The 27,889-nt window shown below is 42.4% G+C and overlaps 2 protein-coding genes across 5 annotated transcripts; one reads left to right on the top strand and one right to left on the bottom strand.

The window, feature by feature from the left end:
• Positions 1-14,124: 14,124 nt before the first annotated feature.
• Positions 14,125-24,522, top strand: LOC143134070 (choline transporter-like protein 1). The gene is made up of 16 exons (XM_076294148.1): positions 14,125-14,406; positions 15,056-15,142; positions 15,291-15,433; positions 15,730-15,866; positions 15,984-16,077; positions 17,843-18,003; positions 18,213-18,302; positions 18,480-18,616; positions 18,897-19,083; positions 19,785-19,953; positions 22,591-22,747; positions 22,838-22,921; positions 23,325-23,462; positions 23,642-23,878; positions 23,992-24,063; positions 24,179-24,522. Exons 1-16 carry the CDS (start codon positions 14,383-14,385, stop codon positions 24,194-24,196), a joined length of 1,935 nt encoding a protein of 644 aa, XP_076150263.1. The 5' UTR covers positions 14,125-14,382; the 3' UTR covers positions 24,197-24,522.
• Positions 24,523-24,795: 273 nt separating this feature from the next.
• aptx (aprataxin) lies at positions 24,796-27,842 on the bottom strand. 4 transcript variants are annotated; one of them, XM_076294149.1, is made up of 8 exons: positions 27,449-27,842; positions 27,274-27,320; positions 27,106-27,159; positions 26,613-26,918; positions 26,437-26,496; positions 26,129-26,352; positions 25,351-25,454; positions 24,796-25,179 (listed from the first exon to the last, which is right to left on the bottom strand). In XM_076294149.1, exons 1-8 carry the CDS (start codon positions 27,576-27,578, stop codon positions 25,025-25,027), a joined length of 1,080 nt encoding a protein of 359 aa, XP_076150264.1. In that variant the 5' UTR covers positions 27,579-27,842; the 3' UTR covers positions 24,796-25,024. The 4 variants fall into 4 exon arrangements, with proteins under 4 accessions (XP_076150264.1, XP_076150267.1, XP_076150265.1 ...); XM_076294152.1 differs by lacking the exon at positions 26,613-26,918 and having other exon boundaries at positions 27,070-27,159; XM_076294151.1 differs by lacking the exon at positions 24,796-25,179 and having other exon boundaries at positions 25,369-25,454; positions 26,098-26,352.
• Positions 27,843-27,889: the final 47 nt, after the last annotated feature.

Genomic DNA, 27,889 nt, shown 5'->3' with positions numbered 1-27,889 from the left:
CCGCCAGTCCTAGATTCGCTCGGTCAGTGGCGAAATGACGCCATCTAGTGGCGCTAACTGGCGCGACCGAGCTGGCGTGGGCTGCAACGCTAGCGTGCTTATGTTGCCCGTCGCCCCCGGTGGAGCTTTGGCTCCGCCTGATGGCGTTATTAGGGAGTGATTGCACGCTATTGCCACTGAACATGGCTCGTGACTTTTTGTGAGAGCTTTTTTGTTCATTTGACAATTTTTTGCATTCTTTTGACGGATACGCCCTCGGCCCTCGGCCTGGCTGCGCACCGAAACATTTATTTTTGAAGGGGGGCACTGGTGTGTGCTTGTGAGACTCTGTTGGGGCTCGAACTGGCACTCCAGGTCTCTTCTCCACTTCAGTGGGCTGTGAACTGCGAGCGCCTCTGTGGCCTCTGCACGCCTCTTGGGGGGCAGTGAACATGCCTCTTTGAACAGGCCCAGGAACGGGGCCAGTATGAGTCGAGGAGGGGGGAGCGTCTGGCTGGACTCGCCCCCCCCTCGCCTGCAAGGCGCGTACTAGGCGCGCTTCTTCTTCCTCGCTCCCTGCGCGGGTGGGGGGTTTTGCTGACCTCCCTGTGTCGCGTTAGGGTTAAAGGGCTTTTTAACCCAGGCACCTTTGAGCTCGGGGGTCTTACCAAGGCTCTAAATGGCGGTCTGGGTCGGGAGCTGACGTCTCGGTATCCGGTACTGCGGCGGGCGTGCCGCTGCCTCGGAGAACGTCTGTCTGGGTGCTTTGGGAGCGGGGGCTTGTGCCTTTCTGGGGAGGCACAGCTGCAGCGCTTCACCGTCCCGTTTCTTTTCCTCACACCGCTTTTGCATAGTGGCCACGGCTGGTCCAAAGAGGCCTTTGGGGTCCACGGGCACATCTAGCAGCTGGGTCTTCTCCATGTGGGAGAGGCTGGAGAGGTTGAGCCAGCGAGCTCTCTCTTGGGAGACCATGAGGGCCATAGCCCGTCCCGCCGTTTGCACCGCACACCTGTGTAGCCGTAGGCAGAGGTCTGTGATAGTGTTGTCACGATACCAAAATTGTGACTTCGATACGATACCTGCCATAAATATCACGATGCTCGATACTAAAACGATACTACGGCGAAATCCTAAGATATCTGGAGAAGAAAGGACTCATACCTCCTCCAAGTGTATGGAGTCATTTGTGTTGAATTCGGTGCACTTTTGTAGTGTGCAGGTCAATTCTGGTTTCTAAACTTCTAAACTTCCTACATAATTATTATTTTTTTATAGTCAGTAAAATAGTAGACCTACTTTGTGTGATTAAGTCCTTTATTGTTTGTTATAGTTCATTTACATTGTGTTGTGTTTTGGCAATAAAGTAGCTTTAAATAGCCAAACTAGGCTAGATCAAGGTCAGTGTTGAAATTACTGCATGCAAATCACTGAATGCTAAGCAGAGAGGCCTAATCTTTAGGCCATCTGATGTACAGTATAGGCTACCCTAGGCCTTCCCGTGTTCATGGGATTTCTTTGACAGTTGCAAAGGGGAAAATGTGAGGATAGTCTTCTTTGCGCCCAGTGTACAAGTACGAAGTTCCAACCACTCAGGTCTTCGTCAGATAGGCCTACACCATTACCTGTTGCAATATATCTGTGTGCATTCCTACATTAGGCTACGTCTATTTCTTTGATAACATGATTTGCTACCACGTACTGTAACAATAAGCCGCTATTATTATTAGGACTCAACACGCTTTGGTGGTATGCTGTGGGCTTTAATTAGCGGTCTACATGCCATGACAAATATTACCAGTAGTACTGACCGAACATAGATCGTTTACAAGTTATGGTAATGTTATTCTGGCGTGAACATTGCGCTTTCATCACGTTAGCACCCTATGATTACAGCTCGTTATGTCTTGTCAAAATGATTACAGCTCGTTATGTCTCGTCAAAATTCATTGATGAAGGAAGGTTCGCTTTATCCCAGAGAACCATACTCGTTTCACTTAGGCTAGACTAAAACATAAGAGAAGAACTTGGCACTAACCATGTAGTCGTGTTTTCTATAGCATATTCGTTAACCTGTCGTTCTTTGAACTCTTTAAAAATGTTGGGATATGTCTGCGAGGTGTTTAGCCAAGTTCCATGCGTAGCCTACTGCTTTTAAATGACTTTGAAACATATTTTACAAACGGGCCTCTGTGTACCTGATGACTTGCCTTCACTATTCGCGATGTATCCGAAATAGTTGCAGATTTCACTGCACCTTTTGTTTAATCCACAAGGCCTAGAACTGTCGGCAAAGAACTATGTTGACGTTGGCTGCGCACTAACTAACTCAGAGCTGCCTGCTTGACACGCCCACTTGCCTAGATGCGTGCAAGGAGCAGTGAGAGCAGCAGTTCACACAGACACAGAACGTTATTATTTTAATAAAGTATCGATTCTAAAAACGTCTGAAATCGTATCGTTTTTTGCGTGAAGGCATCGTGATACCTTTTTAGTATCGATACACCGTGCAACACTAGTCTGTGACCACACACATTTCGTCCCACACAGCTGGCTGGTTGGGGGCGGACGAGAAGTCTTCCTCCAGCTCGGCTTGGTAGGCCATGAGCAGAGATGAGGCGTTGAGAGCTCTCACCGCCGACGCCACTGCTTTGTAGCTTTTTTCAGTCACGGCGGACTGAAAAATTGTCGTTTTTGGAGGGGAATGCGGGTCCCGAGGGGGTCATCGCAGACTTCTGGGTGGGGTGGAGATGGGAGGCCAGGAGCGGTTCGACAGGGGGCAGATGGGAGTATCCACTGCTCTGCCGCGAGCCCTTGAGCCGGGTTTTTCGCTGAGAATGGGCTGCTCCATGAGCGTGTGGCTTCCTCGAGGCACTCGGGGAAGACGGGCAGTAGTTGTCTGGTGGAGCTTTTAGCCTTCGGGAGCCTCTTTCCCTCGTAGCAAGAGGACACGGTCTCCTTCTGGGCCTCCGGCCAGGGAACGCCGAGCTTTGCAGCTGCTCTCTTGCAGACGTCGTGAAGGCCCACGCTTGCGGCTTCAACAGCCTCAGTGGCGGTGCTATCACTTCTCACGCCGCTCGGGCGAGCAGCCTGAGTGGCTGGGAGGAATAAGTCGTCGCCATCCTCATCCCCCAGGGATAGTAGGTCGACGGAGTCATCCTCTGAGATGAGTTCAGCTTCGCCAGTCGCACCTAGCATCCCCATTGGGCTGTCTTCGGTGTCGGATATAGGCGATAGAGCGTCGAGCTGTTCGCCCCAGCTAGCGCCCAGTTCTCCAGCGCCGGCCGGCTCCTGGGAAAGGGTTGCTGACTCAAGGGGAGGTGGGTCATCCGCTCCTAGCATGGGGTCGTCGTCGGTGAGACTAGCTAGGCGTGCTAGCCTACGTCGGCGAGACTGGAGGGAAAGTCGGGCGCAGTGTTCACACACTTCCGGGGATGTTAACGTGGTCTGGGCGTGTTGCAGCCCCAGACACGCGGCACACACCTGGTGGCTGTCAGCGGCCGAAATCTTGTTCCCACACAAACACATCCTAGCCGGGGCTTCGCACTTCCTTGCGGGGAGGGGGGGCACTGGCGTCGACATGTTGTTTCGCTACTGTTTGAGGACAGGCTAGTGGTTGCTACTGTTAGGTGACAGACTAGCTTTGGAGCTACTGTATGGAGACAGACTAGCTTTGGGGTTTGGAGGCTACTGTTTGGAGACAGTCTAGCGGGCTACTGTTTGGAGACAGGCTAGCAAGGGAGAGGCTACTGTTTGGCGACAGGCTAGCCAAGTCCAAACCAGTGCTCTTCGAAGATGAAGCGGCGTTAAGGTAGCGTTCGGGGACCGAGTCGTTACCTCGCTCAATGAACAGTTAAGCCACCAAGCCACAGCACCTGTATACGAGAGAGCAAGCCTCTGGGGGCGAGAAGAGGTTTTAGACTGAAGCAATGACGTTGCGCCGTAGAATATAAGGGAGGAGGAAGTACCTCCTCCACGTCGCATACGTCAGTCGTCCAGCCAATGGTGGCTGGCGTAATGAAATAATGGCTTCTGGGGAACTCGAGAGGGGGCGTGTCCCATAGTGAGATACCGAATGAATGCTTGAAAGATAACCTAATTTTTTTTAGACCCCCCCATGGATGAAATTCTACAAAACTTGGCATACCCCCAGAGAATGCCAGGTCAATCATACACATAAAATTTGGTGCAGTTCTGAACATCTTAACTGAAGATAGGGGTGATTAAAGCAGAATAATATTGCATTTTCATTTTTTACCGGGGGGGTGCAAATCACAAATGAGTGATTATGGGCCAGGTTGATGTGGGCCCTTGAGACCAACATACCATAAAAGATTCTTCATCCTCAGTGCTACGGTTCAGGTAGTTATTTAGGAAAAACTGCTTTTTTTGCGGTTCGGGGGGCCCAGCACGGGGGGGGGGAGTGGCCACCGGGGACGAAACGAAATTTTTCCGTAAAAGTCTAGTGGGGCTACATACCCACCAAATTTCATGTGCCCCGGTGGTTCGGTGTCCCGGGTATCGTTGACCAAAAATTCAGGAAGTAGATGACGAAAAAGAAAAAAAAAAACTTTGACAATCCCTATATGACCGCTTCGCTAGCTTCGCTAGCGGCGGTCATATTAACTGCATGATTCACAATGTGGTGACATTGAGCAATTGTAGCTCAGAAAACATTTGCATATGTCTAGGGAGGAGAGTTTGAGGGGATGTACTAAAAATGCTTTAGCCCCCATACAAGGTACAAGTCCTCTTAAAAAGGATGTGTTGGAAATAGTTTGTGTTGTTTCCAACACATTGCTTTTGTTATTTGTTACACAATATGTGTTGAAAATAACACAACTTCAGTTGAAAATAACACATCTTGGTGTCCTTACCTAAACACATAAATGTGTTATTTCCAACACATCCTTTTTTTTCAAGTCATGCCTGCTGTTAAAATCTCTGGTAAGTAGGCCAATATCTGCCAAGATATGTGGCATTAAATCTTCTGTGTCATGCCTGTTTATCTGCACATTTATTCTGCAAGTTTTTTTTATCATGTCGACAATTTGTTAATTTGATAATTTTGTGCATCATGAGCCTACTTTAGGTCTTGATTCACACACACAAACACACACACACACACACGCACACACACAAACGCACACACGTGTGCATTCGCCTACAAATAAAAATAAGGAACTGTAGACAATAATTCAAAAGAAAAAGAGGATAGAAGCAATAAAAGGGAAAGGGGCCAGTGATGTGTAATGTGGTCCATTTATGACAGGTCTCGCAAGAAAGGAGAGGTCGGATTAATCCCATGGGAAACCAGGAGCATGCTCAGCTCAGCAGCAGCACGTGATGGGAGGGGTTAACTAATCTGCAGTTAACTGATCCACAGTTTCCCTCATCCCGTTCTCCCTGCACCCCAAAGTATGGTATGCCCCACTAACATTACAATAAAAAATATAGGCTATTTCTGAACAGTTATTCTTTGTAATCACTCAGCAACATCTTATTCCATGTTTTAATTTATCTAAAAATTAAATATGCTTAAAGGTCACATTTATAAATATGGTATACATCTGCACCTCTGTACCCTGTACTAAAACCCTTTCTTATGAATCATATTGCGAATTGCACAAAGGGATATAATGCTAGTCAATGATGGTGCAAGAAAGCTGTGTCATACTATGTGTCATGATCTAAGACTATTCATTGCCAGGAAATGAGTTTGGTTGACAGAAAATGATCGTTGGACTGCTCAAACAGGGACAGAAAATAAACAACAAAATCTCAACATATTGCTAAAATGATCATTCATCGCCACCTAGTGGTTAATTGATGCCATTTTTAAGGACATCAGATCTAGGGATCTAGGAATACCCATACCAATTTTGAGCAGAAGATCTGCGTGCTAACCAGGCTAGTCTAAGGGTATAACCTATTCTTGACTTGAGATATTGTAAAGCAAAAACAATTAGAGCATAGCTAGAGCTATGAACATGCCCCCAGACTGCAACACAGCTGACTGGCAGCTCTAACTGTTGGCTGCAGTAACCCTCCTTTAATCTGAGGGCTACTTTACTACAACTCCAAATCCAAAAAGTTGGGACTTATGCACATAAAAACATAATGTGATAATCAGCAAATCTCTTAAACCCATATTTAGCTGCAAAAAGGACATACAACATGTCAAGTATTGAAAGTGACCAATTGACTATTTCATACAAAAAAGAAATACAAGGTCTTTTTGAATTTGATGCCAGCAACACATTTTTAAAAAAAGTCAGGACGGGGGCAACTAAAGGCTGAAAAAGTTGTGTAATAAAGACAACAGAGGGAGGAACATTTTGGGTTAACTGGCACCATGATTGTTTATAAAAAGAGCATCTCAGAGAGGCAGAGGCAGAAGTATGGTTATGGAATTTAGCAGACACATAAAATAGCAATAATAAAAATAATGTCAGCATTCCATAATGAAAATAAACAAATAGCATACTGTAAATATACAAATCAAAACTCATAAGAACCACTTAATTAATTACAATATGTCTTGAGACCCCTCTTGAAAGACCCAAAACTATTGCTCGGACTCAGGCAACCCATTCCAACGAGGAACCACTGAGGAAAAAAAAGTCTTCAATTTGACCTAGCATTTATGGCTGATCAACACAACAGATGCTCATCAGAAGGCCGCAGTGGATGGTAGAAAATGTAGAGCTGGATCACAGAATTGAAATAGCAGGGAGCAGATCAAGTGTCCGTAAATCGTAGCATGCTAGCTAATGCAAGCCAATGATGAGAGGAGTTACATGTGTCCTCTTTGGTTGATTAAAGACCAGGTGTGCAGCATTATGCATCAATTATAACAATCTCATTACACAAACAGGCAGGCCAGCTAACAGTGAATTATAATAGTCCACTTTGGAGATAACCATGGCCTGCACAAGAAGTTGTGCGGAGTCTTGTGTCAGATAAGGTCTAATCTTCCTAATGTTGGAAAAGACAAACCGACATGACTTTGCAACAACATGCAAACATGGCTAGGCCTACATGCTCAGAGAAGTTACAGTTTTTCTCAATTCCTCTAAAACCCATTGGCTGAACAAAGTTCTCAGTTGCCTGAACTCATTTATCTAATTGTTCAGTCTGTTGTCAATACCTAAACCCATTTCACATGGTAAAACACATTGCAGATCTCACTTATACTTTTCAGCAAAACTCTAAACACATTCTCATTCTCAAAACACATTCTACATTAATGCACATGTCATCCATACTGGTAAACACAAGTAGCAACAATTAAATACAAATAGAGCAGACATGTCATTGATTAAACACAACCATTCAAAATTGATTTAACTTGTTTCAAATGATGGGACACAACCAATATAAGACAGTTCAGAGAGCAAATAGGATTTTGAAGGTGGGAATGAGAAAGTCTGATTATGGCTAGAAGAAACTATGTGAGAGGACGAGGACGAGTATGCGAGGTGGGGGATGAGGAGGAGGAAGAACAATAGAAATTGCAAAGAGAAAAGCAAAGTAGTAATTTCTAAATCAATTTTGAGCTACTATGATAGAACATGTTTTTGTTCATCAAAAGACAATGACAAAAAAATATTACATTTGTTTTGAGATTACAGTTTTTCTCAGTTGCTAAAACACTAAAACCCATTGGCTGAAGAAAGTTCTCAGTTGCTTGAACTCATTAAAGGAAAATTCCGGTATTTAGCACTTTGAGTCCCTTTTCTGGTTTGTTTTGGATGAACTGGAGTGGTGGACACCGACATTTTGACGATTGGTCCTGTCTCGACTCTGACTCGTTTTGAATCGCCTCTGACTACTTCAGAGTGGCTGGTACAGGCATGCACAAACATGTCCTTAAAACAACCCTTAATGTTCGTTTTCAAAACTGTGCAACTCACCGAGTGGTTAGTGGTATTGTTCTAGTTCATCCAAAACAAACCAGAAAAGGGACCCAAAGTGTTAAATACCAGAATTTTCCTTTAAGCTATTGTTCAGTCTGTTGTCAATACCTTAAACCATTTCACATGGGAAAAACAATTTGCAGATCTCACTTACAATTTTTAGCAAAACTTTGAACACATTCTCATTCTCAAAACACATTCTGCACTCTAATGCACATACATCCATACTGGTAAACACAAGTGGCAAAAATGAAAAAGAAATAGACATACACATCATTGATAAACACAACCACTCAAAATTGATTTCACTTGTTTCAAATGATGTGACAAAACCAATATCAGCCAGTTCAGAGAGCAAACAGGTTGTTGAAGGTGGGAATGAGAATGGATAGAAGACACAATGTGAGAGGATGAGGACGAGTGCATATGCAAGGTGGGAGGAAGGGGAGGATGGCAAGAAAAAGGATTTCTATTGGACACTGTAGTGTGACGAGTGCATATGCGAGGTGGGAGGAAGGGGAGGATGGCAAGAAAAAGGATTTCTATTGGACACTGTAGTGTGCATTGTAGGCTGCTGTACAATATTGTAAACAAATCGTATGGCCCTGAACATTGTGCTTTCAATTTGTTTACAGTACTGACTGCTCAATAGATTTTGACTGGTTGCAAGTTCATATCAACAAAGAACAAGAATCAAAGGACAATTTTGTGATATTCAGGGTATTGTTATTAGGGGTACAAGGAGGAGGAACAAAAAAATGCAAAGGGCAAAGCAAAGTAATATCTACTTGATGTTTTCGTTCATCAAAAGACAATGATGGAAATTTATGAAATTTGTTTTTAGATTAAAAATGTACTTCTCCCTGAGAACTATATGTTTTGAACAATGTGTTTTCTATTTTTATGGTGTATTGTTTATTGTTTCGTACTGCTTGATATCATTTTGATCACTCTGTTTGATTTGAGAGCAGTGTTTGATTTTGAAAACAAGTAAAACTGTTTTGAAGAGAAAGTTTGATTTTGAGCACAGGTAAATCTGTTTTGAGGAGAAAGTGTGATTTTGAGCATGTAAAACTGTTTTGAGGCAAAAGTTTGATTTTGCAAGAGGAGTCAGAGGTTTTGTAAATAGTGCTGAGATGAGGTTTTGTGTTAATGTTTTAAGAAAATGGAGCAAGGTTTCAGAAATTATGTTTTAGCAATTGATCTAGTTGGGGTCAGTGAAGATGAGTCAAGCTGGATGTTGGGAATAGCCGTTTTAACTGGAAACACCAAAAGCTTCGATTTGGAGTGATTAACCTAATCTAATCTAAGTAGCCGAGGCATGCATCTTTCTGTGAAAACCTGTGTGGGCACATAATGCAACAACATAAGAACAATACTCCTCAACATGCAGTTATGGAGAATATAGGGATTTCATCATCTAAAGTACATAGAATATGCAGACAATCCAGAGAAATCATTGCAAACAAGTGACAGGGCTGAAAAACAACACTGGAGTGCGTTTCTAGAAAAGTTAGCAACGACGTTTCTCAACCACCATGGTACGACGCAACTTACGCTCAAACAACTACTAACATCTTTTTCAGGATGGCAGTGTTCTTTTGGACCTCAGTGTGAACACAGTGTAATGCTCCATCCACATATGCTTAAAATACCATGCAAAGAAGAAACCATGCATATTCAGACATGATACAAATACCACCTTCTTATCTGGGCCTTTAAGATGGACTGAGGTCAAGTGGAACACAGTCCTGTCCTGTGGTTAGACCAATCACAATGTGTAATTCTTTTTGGAAATCATGGACTCCTCCTGGCTTAAGAGAAGAGGATCTATCCAACTTGTTATTAGTTCACACACAGTTCAAAAGCCAGCATATAAGGAAGCATTCGTGCTACTGCCTATGCATGGGCATCTTACACATCTGGTAGGCTAAGGCACAATTAATGCTGAGTGATAAAGGTTTTGAGCAACATACTGCCACCCAGACAACGTCTTTTTTCAGGGAACACCCTGGATAGCTCAAGAAAACAATGGCAAACTTCATTCTGCACATCTATCTATCTATAAATTACAGGAACATCTATCTGTGTCTGTCTGTCTGTTATTCGCATATCTCTCGCTTGTGCGATTGATTTCAAACTTGGCAGTGTCTTGCTACGGGCACGATTAGGCATACGTTTAGTGCCAAGATTGACGTTGTTTGGATGAGTAATGCAAAATATATTGTTAAATAAAGAAAAATATGAAATCATTACATCTATAGGCTCGACTACTGCAATGATCTACTTTATGGCATCCCGGCAAAAACCCTAAATAGGCTGCAGTATCCGTCCGTAGTACATGCCGAGGGAGTTCTCGCACGCTGTCTGTGTTTACGTTCCACCTCGAGCTCTCCCGGATACAGCATGTGACGTCATCCACTCCACAATCGCAAGGCTCCAAACCCAACACAGTGATGCCTTTTTTGTGATCTCTGGCGACTTCAATCACATAACACTGGATTCCACACCACAAATTTCTACCAGTTTGTTGACTGCCCTACAAGGAAAAACAGGACAATAGACCTCATGTATGCAAACGTGAGGGATGCATACAGTGCAAACCCCCTTCCCCCACTGGGAAAGTCAGACCACAACCTCATTCATCTCCAGCCAATGTACAAGCCAAAAGTACAGAGGCTATCAGTTGCCACATGCACCTTCAGAAAGTGGACACCTGAAGCGGATGAGGCTCTGAGAGACTGCTTTGAGTGCACTGACTGGAGTGTGTTACAGAATGGAGAGGTCACACAGTGCACAACTGACTACCTGAACTTCTGTATGGACATTGTTGTTCCCACCAGAACTGTACGCTGCTTTCCCAAAAACAAGCCTTGGAAAACCAGCAATGTCAAGACCCTTCTTAATAGGAAAAAGATGGCGTACAGAGAGGGGGACATGGCAGAGCTGAGGCGCGTGCAAGGGGAACTCAAAGTCAAGCTGAAGGAGGCTAAGGAGGACTACAGAAGGAAGGTGGAACAGAAGTTGCAGGAAAACAACATGAAGGAGGCATGGGACGGGATGAAAATTATAACTGGCCTGAAGAAGAGCAGCAGCTCTGTGGAGGGGGACCTGGACAGGGCGAACCAGTTGAACCACTTCTACAACAGGTTTGACTGCCCTGCTCCAGCTCCAATGGCGGTGGTCTGTCCACCACCCCCGGCTGACTCAGGCACTGCTCTTGTTTGCGTGCCTGCCCTACCCCCACCTCCCAGCCTCCCAGTCTCTCCAGCTCTGCATCCCGGTGACACCCAACGACCTAAGCCACCATCACCTCACGCCCTGCCCCCGCCTGACGCCTCCTTATGCGAGTATGCGAGGTGGGGGATGAGGAGGAGGAAGAACAGTGGAGAAAGTGGGCGTGGACGATGCCATCACTTATCTTCTACACAGGACACATTCTCACCTAGACATGGGGAAAAGTGCTGTGAGAATCATGCTTTTAAGTATAAGTATAGTATATATACTTTTTTGATCCCGTGAGGGAAATTTGGTCTCTGCATTTAACCCAATCGGTGAATTAGTGAAACACAAACAGCACACAGTGAACACACAGTGAGGTGAAGCACACACTAATCCCAGCGCAGTGAGCTGCCTGCTTCAACGGCGGCGCTCGGGGAGCAGTGAGGGGTTAGGTGCCTTGCTCAAGGGCACTTCAGCCGCGGCCCACTGGTCGGGGCTCGAACCGGCAACCCTCCGGTTACAAGTCCAGAGTGCTAACCAGTGGGCCACGGCTGCCCCCCTAACACCAGCTTTTAACACCATCCAACCCCTCAGACTGGGAGACAAGCTCTTGCAGATGGCTGTGGACGCTCACCTGGTAACCTGGATTACAGATTACCTGACTGAGCGATCACAGTTCGTCAGACTGAAGAACTGTCTCTCTGACACTGTGATCAGCAGCACCGGAGCGCCACAGGGAACTGTGCTCTCTCCAGTCCTGTTCACCCTGTACACATCTGACCTGCTACAACACTGAGTCATGCCACATGCAGAAGTTTTCTGACGATACTGCAATTGTGGGGTGTATCAGGAACGGGCAGGAGGAGGAGTACAGGAGCCTGGTGGAGGACATTGTGCAATGGTGCAAACTTAATCATCTCCAACTCAACACTTCAAAGACCAAGGAGATTGGGTGGATTTCCGCAGGTCTAAGCCCACTCTGCTACCCCGTGATTTGGGAAAAGCCCGTAAAAGTCCTGGCAGGAAGCATGCATAAGGATGTAGATCCAGGAATGCACTAATATTTTGTTCGTAGTCCAGTTTGCAACAATTATTAGTTAACACTAAGTTGTAAACACTTCAGAAAAAAAATATTTAAAACTGGATATACCAAAAAATGTTGATGTAATCGCTTCCTAGTGATGGGGACGAGACCGCCTATTCCGAGTCCGAGTCAAGACCGAGTCTTTGAAGGGTCGAGACCGAGTCGAGACCGAGTCTGTTGGTTTTCAAATACAGTCGAGTCCGAGTCAAGACCGAGTCTTTGAGGAAGCAAGTCCGAGTCGAGACCGAGTCCTTTAGGAGTCGAGACCGAGTCGAGACCAAGACCATAAAAAAATGTCAGTTTTAATATTCATAATTTAATATCACCCCAGTTAATAATTAACAGTTAACCTACAGACTAAGCTAGATTAGGAATTGTTTAGAGGAGCAGTCTTAACGTCTTAATATGGACTATGCTGACCTACAGACACTCACCGGCAGCAGAGCCATAGAGATAAATAAACGGCTCTGATGGCAGTATCTTTGCATTGCACCATGGGATGTCATTGCAAATAATGGCGGTCAACATTGCATTTTATTATTATTGTTGTTATGTGTTGTCTGTTTTTTTATATGAACATAAAAAATGTGTTGGTCTCGAGGACTCGGTCTGAAATTACGAGTCCTTCGCCTCCCACTGTGGTCCGAGACCGAGTCAAGACCGAGTCTTTGAAGGAACGAGTCCGAGACGAGACCGAGAAAGCAGAAATTGGTCTCGAGACCGGACTCGAGTCCGAGACCGGACTCGAGTACTACATCACTATCGCTTCCTGCAAGGACTTTTACAGGCTTTTCCCAAATCACGGAAGAAACGTCGACGCAGCGGTATAGTAGCAGATAATCAGGCAAGTCTTATTTAAATAAACTCCTGGTGCACTTACAAACTTTCTAATTTAGTCAGATTTTTTTTTCTTTTTTTTTTCTTTCTTTTTCACATGGCCAAATTTCCGTCAAGGATTCCCGGGACACTGAAAGACCGGGGTACACGAAACTCGGTGGGCATGTAACCCCACATGGATAGCATGGAACCATCATTTTTCGTTTTGATCTGTAGCCCCCCCACTGGACTGGACCCCCCGAAAGGAGGGTAGGGCAGACACAGTTTTCTGTGAATATCTCGAGAACCGTAGGGTTTAGGAGGACCACCTTTTTTTTGTATGTTGATCTCAAGGGGCCATGTCAACCCATTCCATAACCACTCATTTCATGTATAGCGCCACCTAGTTAAACACAAAAAAGTAAAAATTAGGTGTTGTAATCACAGGTATCTGTGACCTAACAAAGTCAAAATTGCACAAAATTGGAAGTGTAGGATCATTATGACACCCTCTGAATGCACGCCAAGTTTCGTGGAATTCCGTTCATGCGGGGCCTTACAATAAATTAATTTATGTTACTATACACCAACTGGCCTGTAGGTGGCCGGAGACAGTTTTCTGTGAATATCTCGAGAACCGTAGGGCCTAGGAGGACCACCTTTTTTTGTATGTTGGTCTTAAGGGGCCATGTCAACCCATCCCATTACCACTTTTTTCATGTATAGCGCCACCTAGTTAAAAATTAAAAAGCAAAAAATTAGGTGTTTTCATCACAATATCTCTGGCTGACATGGTCAAAACTGCACGAAATTGAAAGTGTAGGATCATTATGACATCCTCCAAATGCATGCCACTTCATTGCAAGGGAAAATGTAGAAAGATAACAACGTCAGCACGAACTATTCTTCGAGAGAACAATTTCAGTCATCTCGAGCACATGTTGAACTTTTCAAGACCATGCTTTTTTGCATAGGCCTACATTCTAATACCCAGAAAAATATTCTCTCATGTGAACCCTTGCAGGTCAACAACTGTCACAAAATGCCTAGATACTACTTGAGAGGCGTTACCCCGAATATCCTTACAACAGTGCCATCATCAAGTTTCGGTTTCTGTCTTCTTCCTATGTGGTTGCGGTTGGTTTGTAGCCTGGTAGATCCGAGGAGAAGACCCAGTGGTGGCATATCGTAAACAAGAAAAGCAGAGAGAGAAAAATTCAAGGCCAGAATATGGACTGTTAAGTCGGTTTATCCTCTACAACGATTCTTCAAAAACGTAACACCTTCCAGAATATCTGTTGTTGTTAAGTGGGGAAGAAAGGCGGAAGTCCTCGATAGCCTACGTTTTGTGAATTCTTGCAGGCAATGGCGTGTTTTGGCAACAAAGAGGTAAATATATATATCAACGTCATTGTTTCTCTGTTGCGGAACTTGAAAATCTTAAACTACACAAACGTTAGCTAACTTAAACTTTTGGAAATTGTGCACTCTAAAACATACGCTATCGTCGTCCGCAGTCAGTCAGAGCTTCAACAACTGGAGAGTTATGCATTCCTCGTAGACAATGCACAATAGCGATGGTACCATAAGATCCTAATTTCTAGTTCTATCAGCCATTTGTATATAGACATGTGGGTTGGTGTTCTTCTGGTAGACTGGCACGATCTAGGAAGGGGCTGGTGTTTTATGAACCTCTCCAAGATGTTTAGGCTATGTTGTCTAATGTTGAGTCATTTGAAATTGGGGCAGTCTATACGTTGCTTATTAGGTTGGCTTGGCCTGCCTTAGTACAATTTTTTTAGCGCTTTAGTGTCACTAAGAATAAAATAGCCTGGCCATCATCCTGGTTAAACATAGACAGCTGTTATTAACATTGGCTGTGTAGCCTACTAGCCGAGGCTACTACCACAGTAGTCTAGATAACTTTCACAAAACTTGAATTGCAACAAAACCCTTTTAACGTTTTCTTTTTTAGACAAATATTTAAATCCAAAAAAGCAATGCCATGTCTGCTAACATAATTTGTTTTTGTTTACAGAAAAGGACTGAATGGACTCCACTGGAGGAGAGAAGTGTCACAGACATACCTTGGCTCATCTTTTTCATTTTGTTTTGCATTGGCATGGTGAGTGTCAGGTTAATCAGCTGATTTTGATATACTGCATTATATCACCACACAATCAACTGTTTGATTTTTCAGATCTTAAATATTTAATCAAAAGTCATATATGGTCCTTTGCTCATGCTGGTTTTGTGTACTTTGTGTATACTAGGTTATAATAACTGGATTATCAATTGCCATGGGTGGTACATCCAGACTGGTAAAGGGATATGACAGCTATGGGAACATATGTGGGCAAAACAACAGCAAGACTTTAGACATTCCTCAAAATGGAGGGGATTTCACACAGAGAAAGTGAGTCATCTGTTTCACCTTTCTGTTGTAGCAAATACTAGGTATACAGATATGTAGGCATCCAAGACACAATGTTACAAGACATGAATATGGCTATAGTGATCTTTGGATTCAGCTGTTTTGTTATTAGTTTTACTCAAAACTTTTACTCAAACTCACTTTTAGTGCATACTGTTTGAAAACCTGCACAATTTTCCTTTCATCTGTCATCTTTTTCTTAACTGTAGGATATTCAGTATGAGATGGAGTATCCAAGTGCCCTTATTGAAATAATAATCTTCATTGGAACCCTGTAGGTTTGTGTTCTTCCTGGACCCCTGTAAGATTGACCTTGTTAATAGGAAGATCAAGTCAATAGCTCTGTGTGTGTCAAAATGCCCAGAAGAGGAACTAAAAACCCTTGAGGATGTCAGAAAGTTTGCAATTATGAATGGTGAGGACCACAAAATCTGCTGTATCTTTTGATGTAGTTTTGTTTAAAGCTGTGACTTCAGTATTCAGTCCATGTCAGTTCAGCACTATGTTGTAAACATTTGATTTTTATTTCTAGGGTCAAAACTTTGTAGATATGACATAGAGCATTCCTCTTACCCCAGCCATCCTGACAAAGCAACCGGCTGTCCACAACTGCCTGTTAAGCCCAGGTATGGTACAGAAGACTGCATACATGTTGTACGATGCTCCCCACTGAAATCAATAATGCAACTGTCTGCAGCTTACCTTTTATTGAGTAGAGATTTCTATTTCTATTGACATACTATTTCTAGTTGCATGGGCATATGTTTTTTGTGTTGTTTTGTTTCTTAATGAAAAAAGTCTGCAAAAAAGGTTCATCATTTCATATATTCATAATATTTGATACACATATAGCCTGGACTCTTATACATTAGTAAAAGAAAACCATAATTTAATGCATTTCTTAGTCTAGTTTTGCCATTTTGCAGAACTTTGGGATTTCCCTATGGGGTCTTTAATATGAATAAAATATGTTTTAAATCTAATCCTTACATTTCATTGCACTGTATCTTGAAACCTGTAAAAGCAACTGCATTTCAACAAATGTGGGTGAAAGGGAGGACAATAAAACGTTTCAGAGATATTGACCTGGCTTTAAAAAAGGATTTAAAGGCATCCTAGTTTTTTACCTTAGTAGAACAGCTTCAAAGTAATTTTGAAAGTAGCCTAAACAAACCAGCCTGGCAACTTTGCTCTCCCCCCTATCCGTTTTACAAAAATGGTGCAAAAGCCTAGTATTTGTGGGGGCAGCCGTGGCCTACTGGTTAGCGCTTCGGACTTGAAACCGGAGGGTTGCCGGTTCAAACCCCGACCAGTAGGCACGGCTGAAGTGCCCTTGAGCAAGGCACCTAACCCCATCACTGCTCCCAGAGCGCCGCTGTTGTTGCAGGCAGCTCACTGCGCTCACTGCGGATTAGTGTGTGCTTCACCTCACTGTGTGTTTCACTAATTCACGGATTGGGATAAATGCAGAGACCAAATTTCCCTCACGGGATCAAAAGAGTATATATACTTATACTTATTTGTGGTCGACATAGCCCTTTGGAGATTATCTTTGCCGGTTCCTATCTTTCGGCTTGTAAACAAATCCACATGTATTGAATAACTTTTTTTTATCCCCAGAAGAATAGCATATAAAATGGCTTTAAGGTCTGCACAATGGCAATGCTGAAGAAAACATGTATATTATAGTCCGAAACTCAGTAATGGAGCTACATTTCTAATCAAGTCTAAATGGTCCTAAAACCAAATAGAAAAATATTGTTTATAATTAATTCTTCTCTGGGCCTATGTGGGGTGTAAATGCATGATCTTTTGACCATGTGATCACAGGAACATGCATTTCCACCTGTGTTTTTAGAAATACTGAAAACAGTATGACAATAGAAATGGCTGTATGTCAGAAACGACAAGGATTTACAGCATAGTTGTACCGGTGGTGGTACTGTTGGAGTCAGAAGTAGAATTTTAAGAATATGTTACTTCCCTGTAACAGAATCCGTTACTTCAGTGTAAATCTAACATTCATCATCATATCAAATGATTGTTGAACTTAATTTTGTGATTTTTTAAATCTCAACTTTGTCCACTGATGCCATGATAAATATGAACAATCATAATTTTTTGTTTTGTCATGTGTAGCTTGTTCCAAGAGGTATTACACCAAATTTCATGTTCCTGCCTCTTGCAGAAAAAAATTAGGGTGCCTTTCCTTAGCATACGTTTTTTAATAATATTTCAATTTTGTATGACAGAAGCAAAGTTTTCCTTGAATTTCCCCTTGGGGATCAATAAAGTATCTATCTATCTATCAATGTTTTGAGCTTGATTTAAAGAGTGAGTATGTGACAAAGAAAATGGCCCTTTGTTAAATGATTATATCTACCTCTGCAGCAAGGCTCGGCTCAACCGCTGTGTCCCAGTTGATGTCAGCTGCTACGCCCAGTTTGCTCAGGCCATAGTCAACTCCGTCAGTGAGAACGTGTTCCAGAGGATTGCCGCCGGCGTTATGGCCTCAAAGGAGATCATCTTTGGACTCTGCATGCTCTCAATAGGTATGGCCATCAATTAGGCTAGTGGTCTACCAGTAGAGCACTGTGCAACTGTTTACATGGATTAATAGTATCAAATATGGATGTTTACATGAATTTTTGTTTTACATGGATTAATGGTATCAAATATTTTTCACCTTATTACATATTGGTCTTTATTTGTTATGGAGAGATGTGCAGTGCATATGGTGCTTGTCTTTTGCTCTCCACAGTTCTCTCAGGGATTCTTATGGTGGTGATCAGATACATCTCTGCCGTACTGGTGATGATTCTCACAGTACTTGTGGTCTTGGGCTCCATCGGTATGATCAGCAAAAGTCTGCACACAATAGAATTCTTGTTTCTTTTTGCCATGTTATCACTTTGTATTCCTTTCTATCTTGAAAAAGATTTAGATTAGAATTCTCAAAATTAAGATTGTTCCGTATCGTTCATCTTGGTCCGGTGTGAAGGGAAATCCTTTTCTCCTTTTGTTTCAGCTGGCACTGGTGTTTTATGGTGGTTGTATGTAGACCTTAAGAAGTCTACTAATTCCACCTCACCTGTTGAACAAGCGATAGCTCAAGACAACACCCAGGGTCTCCTTGCCTATGCAATCACAGCCACAGTGTTTACGGTAAAACTTTCCAAATATCATTTCGATGTAGATTCACCTATAGAGTAACCTGCTTGTCAGGAATGAAGGCATGTTTAGACAAAATACAAAATACTAAGAAGTTAGAAAATAGAAAAAGTAGGTTAAAATTTGTTCACATCTACTATCATTTATCTATTTGAGTTAGCATGTTTAACAAAGCAGCCATTTTTGCATTTATACAATAATGAGAGTAAAGTAAAGACAGAGTGCTGTCGGCAAATGTTATATTACTCTAAGGCTCAGGATGGTCTTTTTCCAGGTGGTGCTCCTGCTGTTGATTGTCTTCCTGAGGAAGCGAGTGGCTCTTACCATTGCCTTGTTCCATGTGGCAGGGAATGTCTTCACTCATATACCTTTGCTAGCCTTGCAGCCAGTGTGGACGTGTATGTCCCTTTTGCTTTTTTGGGTGTGTTGGGTTGGAGTGCTCCTGTCTCTAGGAACTTCAGGTAAGTTGTTAGCCTGGGTAAACCCAGACAAATCTACGAGTGCATTTGACTTTGCTCACCAATCTTAATTGAGATTTGAGAATCCAAACGTCCGTATGTCGGTCTGTCTCTATCTTAGCGATATCTCAAAAACACCTCAAGCATGTGCTTCAATTTGATACAAATGTTCAATTAGACTCAAAGACGAACTGATTAGATTTTGGGGGTCAAAGTTCAAAGTCATTGTGACCACAAGTACTGTTTGTCCCATTTCCGTGAACCTATATTTCAAGGATGCCTTGAGGCACATTCTTCAATTTGGCATGCTTCCACACAAGGAGTTGCCTTTGCAATTAGCTAATTTGGAGGAGTTGAAATTATGATTTTGATTCAAAATTGATTAATTGTGTAGTAGGCCTAATAGGCAGCAGTCAACTAGCTGTGGATAAAATTGGTAAAGGCTAAATGGGCTAGACATTCCTATGTATGGAAGTACTTCACTGAAAATGAGATCTGAACAGCTGTACTAAGCATCTGCTCTAGATGACCATATAGATATGAAACACTTGCTTCCAACATCTACTACTAGCAGTAATGTTAGCACCAGCACTGTACTCAGTCAAATAATACAAATCGTGAAATCCTTAGCAGTAAGATGAATCTGAGATTAGTGACACTATTATGGTGCCACCCCACCAGTCATAGCCCTCTTGTCTCCACAGGAAACCCTGTGTTGAATCCAGACACACAAACGGTGGAGTTCAAGCTGGCTGAGCCGCTGCAGTACACGGTGTGGTACCATGCCGTGGGCCTCATCTGGGTCAGTGAGTTCATCCTGGCCTGCCAGCAAATGACTGTGGCTGGCGCTGTGGTCACCTACTACTTCACCAGGTAAGGGACATGGCATCTCAAGGAAAAGAGGTCTACTGAGGCATAAATGTAATCGTAATAACGATCACAAAAATGAACTAATTAATCAGTTTTGCTGTGATTTATCACGATTAATTTCACAAATTCAAACACACTTTTAGCTTTGAACACAGATTCTGCACAGAACAATACGGCTAATAGATTTCCAACTAGATGTACCGCATAGCGGTACAAAATATGACCGCTGCTTAGTCCTGTACATCCTCTCCCGCTTGTCATGATTGTTAATTTGTCTCCATCTCCTACTCAACCCCCTACTCTTGCAACTTTTGTGTATGCTTGTATGTGCGTGCCTGTGTATGTGCGTGCCTGTGTATGTGCGTGCCTGTGTGTGTGCGTGCCTGTGTGTGTGTGTGCCTGTGTGTGTGTGTGCCTGTGTGTGTGTGTGCCTGTGTGTGTGTGCCTGTGTGTGTGTGTGCCTGTGTGTGTGTGTGCCTGTGTGCTTGCGTGTGTGTGAATGTCAGTTTGTCTCCATGTCCTATAGAGCCTGACCGATATGGGATTTTGAAGGGTGATAACCTACCAATATTTCAATATTTGAGTTTTTTCAAAAACTGATAACCGATATATCGGCCGATAGTCATTTTAACAAACACAATGTAAAAATGTTCTCCCATAACAAGGTTCTAATCAAGGTGGGGCATTATGTATTTGAATAGGCCTAACTATCTAGATTCCTAATGAAATGCTCTTCATAAACAGCAATTTATTTGTTTAAAATAAAAGAGAGTATAGAATAGAAAGAATAAGAATAAAATAGGTCTTTGTTCTGTGATAACCATATTGCCATAAACTACATTGTGAGCAGTTTATACTTGCAGTGCCCGTTCAAACATGCTGTTCCTGTAGAAAACCCATAGCCCAATTGCATGCCCGCAGGTAGGCATGCTTTAAAAATAAGATGATAGGGAAAAATATCATTCCAGCTAAGCGTTCAATAATGAATATATTATAATACATTAGCCTTTAATAAATGTTCAGTGAACAGACTTTAGGCATGGCTTCATGTGACATTTTTTACAGATCAAAATGATATAAGCCTAACAGCTATTTTCAGTTATGGCTATATTTATTGTTAAGCCTATTGAATAACTTCAGGATAGAGATGACAAACCATTTTGTGGAATGATACATCATATGAAATTTGCAACGATGTGACTTAAAAACGGTCTCTGATAGGCAGCATAAGTGACATCTCGCTCTGTCTGCCAATCATTGTCTGTAGCTGTGTGGCATTCTGAAACATACCATTAGCGTATCGCGCGTTTCAATTTGGGACTTTGCAGCCGGAATTGTCGTTTTTTTATTAAGTCCAAAATAGCCTGGGCTATTCCAATTGTCAGTTTATTGCACATTTTTTCGTTGTTAGAGGGGATGCATCCCCTCTATTGAAATCCGGAGACTTCTTCTTCTTATTATTTTTCTTTTTACCTTTTTGTGCGCGCTATTCAGCCTAAACCACTTAACGTACAAATTTGGTTGAAGCACCGTTCCGTAGATCTTCCAAGGCTTTACCGTCATTTTTCATTTTTGAGAAGTTTATACTTTTTGAGATATTTGTAATTAAAAGTGTATTTTTCCCCCATAGACTTGAATGGGGGCTGTGATGTCATAATAGAGCCAGCTGCGCTCGTTAAGTAGTTCTCAGAGCAGTTCCCAGGCTAATCAGAACACTGGCACAGGTGTCACCTGTGAGGAATTCAACTGGGTTTTTTATGGACTCAAAGATGAAGTGAGTTGAAGTTGGAGGTTGAAGGTCAAATGTCAAGGTCAAAAACACCTTGAGTATGATATCTCAAGAATGCCATGTCACACAAGATTCAAATTGGGTTACTCCAAAAGCACCTTTGCAGGTATCACAATTACCCTACCAAACAGCTAGCAGCAAGCTCAACAGCCTCACCAACACCCTAACCAGCAGACTGCATCCCCTCGTGTAATTCCTCGGAATTGCATTTATAGTTTTGAATGGACACTGCATACCCGTGTTTGTTGGCGTGTTGTTGCAAAATCTGCGGAATCATTTTATGCAAGCAAACTGCATACAAGGAGCCTTAATTGTTGATGTCAGACATGATAATCATCCAAGCATCTTGCATCATGCATATGCTGTCAAACTATATATAGTAGTCTAGTGAGTGTTTGGGAATGAACGTTAGCTCAGATGCTCACATTTATTTTGTGTAGACTTTTTGGTGGACTGTGGGCGAGTCATCAGCAGAAAACCCTATTTAGCAAGCAGAAATGTCCTAGCCTGATGTTTAGAGTGCATCGTAGACACAGGTGCCCTGTATATCTTCCATCAGCAAACCATTGCATTAGCGAACATTAGTGCGACTGTGTCCCGGGTATTGTTGACCAAAAATTCAGGAAGTAGATGACGGAAGAAAAGAAAGAAGAACAAAACTTTGACAATCCATATATGACCGCTACGATAGCGGCGGCCATAATAAAACCATTAAGATCATTGACTCTTGGCTTGAAAGGCATATTTTGTATGCACATTAACAAACCCCAGACCAAGAAGTGCCAGTTGATTGCCAGTTTTTTGTAGTATAAACACTGTTATAAAACTGCCATTTCACCTATACTGTGCAGGAACAAGTCTCAGCTGCCTGTGATGCCAATCCTGACCTCAGTCCTAAGGTTGGCACGCTACCACTTGGGCACTGTGGCCAAAGGGGCCTTCATCATCACTTTGGTGGAGATTCCACGCCTCATCCTCACCTACATCCACACCCAGCTTAAAGGGAAAGTGAGTAAACGTGAGAGGGCAGGAGTGTTCAGTAGAAATTGCTCTACAAAGACAAATGTTAACCATGCATTGTCAAATTGCATTTTGTAGGAAAATGCTTGTGCTCGCTGTATGCTCAAAGCATGCATATGCTGTCTGTGGTGTCTTAAGAAGTGCCTTCAGTACTTGAACCAAGTAAGTGCTATTTGTTCACTCGTGTTGATGCATAATGCATACTTTTATAATCAGGGAGCGCTCCTAGACAATTGAAAAACGTGCAAAAACTTGATGACTTAAAATGTACAAAGATAACTGGTTGAACTTATTTAACAGAGGCTATACCTCTATGCATCAAAGTAACCAGTAGACTTAGCAACAATGAACAGAATTTCCAGTTACACATTATACATACTTCTCTCTGACACGTTTTCTCTGGCACCTGTTACAACATATTTTGGATTGTGTGCACCCGTTTGCAAAAATATATGTATTCAAAATTTCTCATCATGAATACCGAAATGTAACATGCATGCCAAATTAGTTGTACTATTTGTAAATACTCTAGTTTTAAATTCCATTATTTTTTTATCACTTGTAGAACGCATATACAGCCACTGCCATCAACAGTACAAGTTTCTGCACATCTGCCCAAGATGCATTTATTATCATGGTGGAGAATGTTGTTCGTGTGGCTGTCATTAATACCGTGGGAACCTTCATCCTCTTCCTTGGAAAGGTATTGTAATGGGGTACATTATCAAATGTGAGGAGTGTTGAGGCAAATGTATCTACCTCTAATTTCATATCCAATGCCTATATGAATTGTTAACGTGAGTAGAATGTACTGAATGTGTTGTCTATTTATAATGAAAATAAACCACTGACGTCTAATTTAGGGTCTTTATATTGTTGCAGGTGCTGGTTGTGTCATGCACAGCTTTTGTGGGTGTCCTTACTCTGAGGTACCAGCAAGAATACACAGTGTGGGTAGTACCCGTGATTATTGCCTGTCTATTTGCCTACTTGGTTGCCCACTGCTTCCTGTCAGTCTATGACATGGTGGTGGATGTGCTCTTCCTCTGCTTTGCCATCGACTCCAAGTACAATGATGGGAGTCGTGGCAAAGAGTACTATATGGAGAAGGCTCTCATGGTGAGTGGGGGAGAATGGGACATATGGAGATATATCTGTTACCAAGCGGAGACTTGACTGGACAAGCATGCGAGTTCTGTGTGAATGACTGAGGGTGTTCTTTACTCGTATAGGAGTTTGTAGAGAACAGCCGTAAGGCAATGGAGCGGGATGCCTCAAGTGGCAGCAAAGAACTGACACCAATGGTGAGTAATGTTTCCCAAGTACATTTATCATGCCATAGTCTTAGGCATCGAATCACTTTTCGTTAATAAATTAAACATGTATCGTATACTCATCTGTTTCTGTTCTCAATTTTAGGCACGTAGAGGTAGGTAGGTTTGGCTGGACCTGATGAAACAAATGACACCGCAACACACCTCAATCCTTGATGCCATTTTCTAATGCCAAATGCACCTTTTAATATCCTGAAACTGTCAGTGTGTTGCATTCCAGGTGAAATGGTTTCTGACATGTTCTAATGCCAAATGCAGCCTTTAATGTCCTGAAACAGTCATAGTGTGTTGCACTCGAAGCGAAAAGTTTTACTTGACTGCCTTAACTTTTTATTCATTTTTTGTATCAGAATAGTGTTTATAGATATGTGTTAAATTGTTCTACTTACTGGAGTGTTTGTTCAAAGTTATTAAAAGCTATTGATTATATTTTAAAACATCCATGACTTTCTTTAACTCATATTCTTTAACATCTTTAACACACTTAAACATATTTAGTCTACAGGTAAACTGCAATCGTAAATTTCAGTTTCTTCAACTGACCACTAGAGGGCAGCATAACCCTTTTCTACTCAGAGCAGTATATAGAGCTATATACGGCTCTGTTTCTACTTAGATCCGCAGCTAGAAATGTTCAACTCTGTTTTTATCCCTCACCATGTGTTATGCACTCAGACTCAAAATGTCTATAGTCACTACAAGTTCTAGGAAACACAAATGTATTTATTTGTTGTTACAACTATTAGTAAAAGCGTTCATCATAAACAGAACAAACTAACTTTATGCAGCATTACTCTGCAATACAACAGCTTCAAATACTTGAAAACATAATTACAGCTCTGATGAAGTACTGTAGGACAACAAGAGTCCAGTAAATACAGAATAGTGTAACACGGATAACCATGAAAATGAGGTCTGTACTGAACTGAGATCAGACTGTGAAGTGGCATTTCAGATGCTCCTTCAGTTTGGGTATGGTGGCTTGTTCCTTTTCACACACATGGCAACGCAGAGGCAGCTTCAACAGCTCCGCCATCCCTTCCTTTACGCTCACTTTTCCATTATGCTCCAGCATGGTGATTACCTCTGATGACACAAAAGAATTACAAGTCAGAACAAGCTGCAATCATTTGATTGCTGGAGGCAGACCATTACCAGGATGTATATGTTATGTATATGGCTGGGGTGATATGTCTGGATGAATAGCATCTGTGAGTACATAGTAAAGATTCCAATCAGTGTGTTTGACCATTTTACCTTGAGATTCAATGAAGTAATCTGTAGTGAACGAATTCCAGTGCTTTTTGTTTTTCATGGATGGCGAGTCAAAATCTTGGCTGATGACATGAAGATGGACATGGCTGCAAAACATGAAAGGACATGATCAATGAAAAGTTATTATTACAGCCTTATTAATGACATATTGTATTGCTCAGTCCAACACACTTTTGCCACTTGAGCCAGGAATGAACCAAGGGTTTTTTAGCATAGAAAAGAGTGAGAGGACCCTGAGGAGCAATGTGCAGAATTTCATTCAAGGTATTGCCTACTGGATTAAAATTACAGACCACACATTAAATGTTAAGTAACTGGTCAGTGAGAGAGCCTGACAGATGGGTCAAATATGTTGCTGTTACAGAGATTAGGATTCACTGCAATAATTGTATACAAAAACATTTAAACTAACACTGACAAATAAATATAGTACAAGGCATACTTTTACAGTACCCTCCAGAATTATTGGCACCTCTGCTAAAGTTGACTAAAAAACGGTATAAAAAATAATCTGTTGGTGATTTATTTTAATCTCACAATGAAATAAATTAGGAAAAATCAACCTTGAAGGAAAGCAAATTTATTTTATTTATTTAAAAGGAAAATCTCAAAGAAATAAATATTTTTAACAAAAACACACAATTATTGCTCACAATTATTGGCACCCCTGAAAAAAAATCTTATATACAAAACCTAACAGAAGCATTTTCCTATATATACAGCACTGACCATGTAAAAAGTATGCGTATTTGCATGTCACCTCATGCTGGGGATGGCATGGTAGCCCAGGCGAAAGCGAAGCTGAATAGCTGGACACTGCTCCACCATCCTCTGGCCCACACCCTGCATGTGCACCAGCAAGTCCCTGTGCTCAGCTCGGAGGGCCTTGAGGTTGGGGATGGACTCCCAGGGCAGCACAAGCCAGTGGTACCGCGCCTTTGGGTACTTGTCCTTAATGACGACCACGCGGTCATCCTTATAGACCTACGGGAAGAAGAGGGGCTGCTTCAGTGAGTCTTGTTCATGACACTGACACATCAATACTGAGTGTCAAAATGACACGCATACCTGCATTTTTGGGTCCTGCATTGACGCCTTTAAGCCCTGACTCCAGTGGCCTCCACCTTCCTGTAATCAATGGCTTTCATAAAGATTACACTGAAAACAATGCAAATGTCCTGTGACAACTTGATAAATATTCTTCAGTGGCATAGACATTGCTGTTAGGAATGCATGCTTCTCACCATATGGGCATTGGAATGCTCAGGCTTTTTTAGGGCAAGAGCAGCACTTGATCCTCCAGACTGGCCTGGGCCTTTGGCTGCATGTACATGCTGGGTAGTATCCTGCACTGTGTGCTCAAGTGTTGGTTGTTTATTTCTGTGAGCCCCATCATGGGCAGCCTCTCCTGATTCCTCGTGTTGGTGGGGTCTTTTGGAGCCTTTACAACTGTTCTTGCTAGACAGGCCAGAGGAGTCCTCCTTGAAACATGCAGTGTATGGATAAAGCTGGTTGACCAAGCAAAGCCGCTGTTTAGTCCTCATTTTCACCTGGCAGCAGAGGTAGGCGAAACATTGGACACCAAGGAAATGAACAATTTTGTATCCAGGTCCCAGCATTGTAATGATTCAATGACAATGACAAATTCAGTATATCACCTGTCAAATTCAGTAGAATTGTATTAGGACATTTCTGTTGGACAAGTTTTAATGTATGAATGCATTTTTGCATTTCTACCTGGTTTCCTCTTCCAATGACTGCCATATCAACACTGCTAGGATTGACGCCCAACTATCCAAAAATATCGAGAGAGAGAAAAGTTCAAGTTCTGTTCAGTTCACCACCAAACCATTTTTTTGATAATTGACGGGGTCTGTAGTTTTACTACCGTTTTACTGCACTGACCTGTTTTACAATGATGTATCCCTTGTTGTGGTCTGCCTTCAGCTCAACTGTGAGAAGACACAGTTCAAGACACAATTCAAGCGTTCCATCTTCCAACTACGGCCAGTACAAAGCCAGGCTAGGCAAATGTAACAAGGTCTACTCAACAATCTGTCCGTGGTCTCAAGCATCTTACCTTGTTCTCTTGAGCATTTCTGGTCTTTTATTTTCGTCTCCGGGCCTCGACCCAAAAACACTGCTTCCAGGTGGGGTAACTTGATTGGTTTATGACTGTCATCCTCACTTACTAACCAACACGAGGGCATTCCTTATGTAGTAGCCTATGTTGCATACGTTTGTTTGCAACTCACTGAACTTGCCGCAGTGGAAAGAACTTAGCTACATTAGCTAGCTATCACAATATTACAGGCGTTACAATAAGGTATCCTTTTTTAATTTTTTGTACAAGATTCTATAGTTAACCAACTCTGGTTATCAACCGTCTTTGGTACAGCCAGAGAATGTCTAGTACAGCCAAAGCAGAAAGATTGTTGCAGATTGCTGTTACAAGTTACAAGCAAGAGGGTCTGGTGTCCCTTTGTTATGATGCACTTCCTGCGACGGTCACTCGTCTCTA

Source organism: Alosa pseudoharengus, unplaced genomic scaffold, assembly GCF_046254945.1.
Source record: "Alosa pseudoharengus isolate Yale_2024_CS ecotype anadromous, Long Island Sound unplaced genomic scaffold, YU_APseudo_1.1 YU_APseudo_1.1_scf_2, whole genome shotgun sequence".
Classification (NCBI taxonomy): Eukaryota; Metazoa; Chordata; class Actinopteri; order Clupeiformes; family Clupeidae; genus Alosa; species Alosa pseudoharengus.
The sequence above is the reverse complement of the archived record's forward strand: the minus strand, read 5'-3'. Positions and strand labels throughout refer to the sequence as shown.

Coding starts and splice junctions, on each gene's coding strand:
- aptx (XM_076294149.1), bottom strand. CDS start 27,578: ATGCCCTCGTGTTGGTTAGTAAGTGAGGATGACAGTCATAAACCAATC. Junction 26,919..27,105: donor TCATTGGAAGAGGAAACCAG/GTAGAAATGCAA, acceptor CTCTGCTGCCAG/GTGAAAATGAGGACTAAACA. Junction 25,180..25,350: donor TTACTTCATTGAATCTCAAG/GTAAAATGGTCA, acceptor TTGTGTCATCAG/AGGTAATCACCATGCTGGAG.
- LOC143134070 (XM_076294148.1), top strand. CDS start 14,383: ATGGCGTGTTTTGGCAACAAAGAG. Junction 18,004..18,212: donor ACTCTGCATGCTCTCAATAG/GTATGGCCATCA, acceptor TGCTCTCCACAG/TTCTCTCAGGGATTCTTATG. Junction 18,617..18,896: donor TCACAGCCACAGTGTTTACG/GTAAAACTTTCC, acceptor GTCTTTTTCCAG/GTGGTGCTCCTGCTGTTGAT.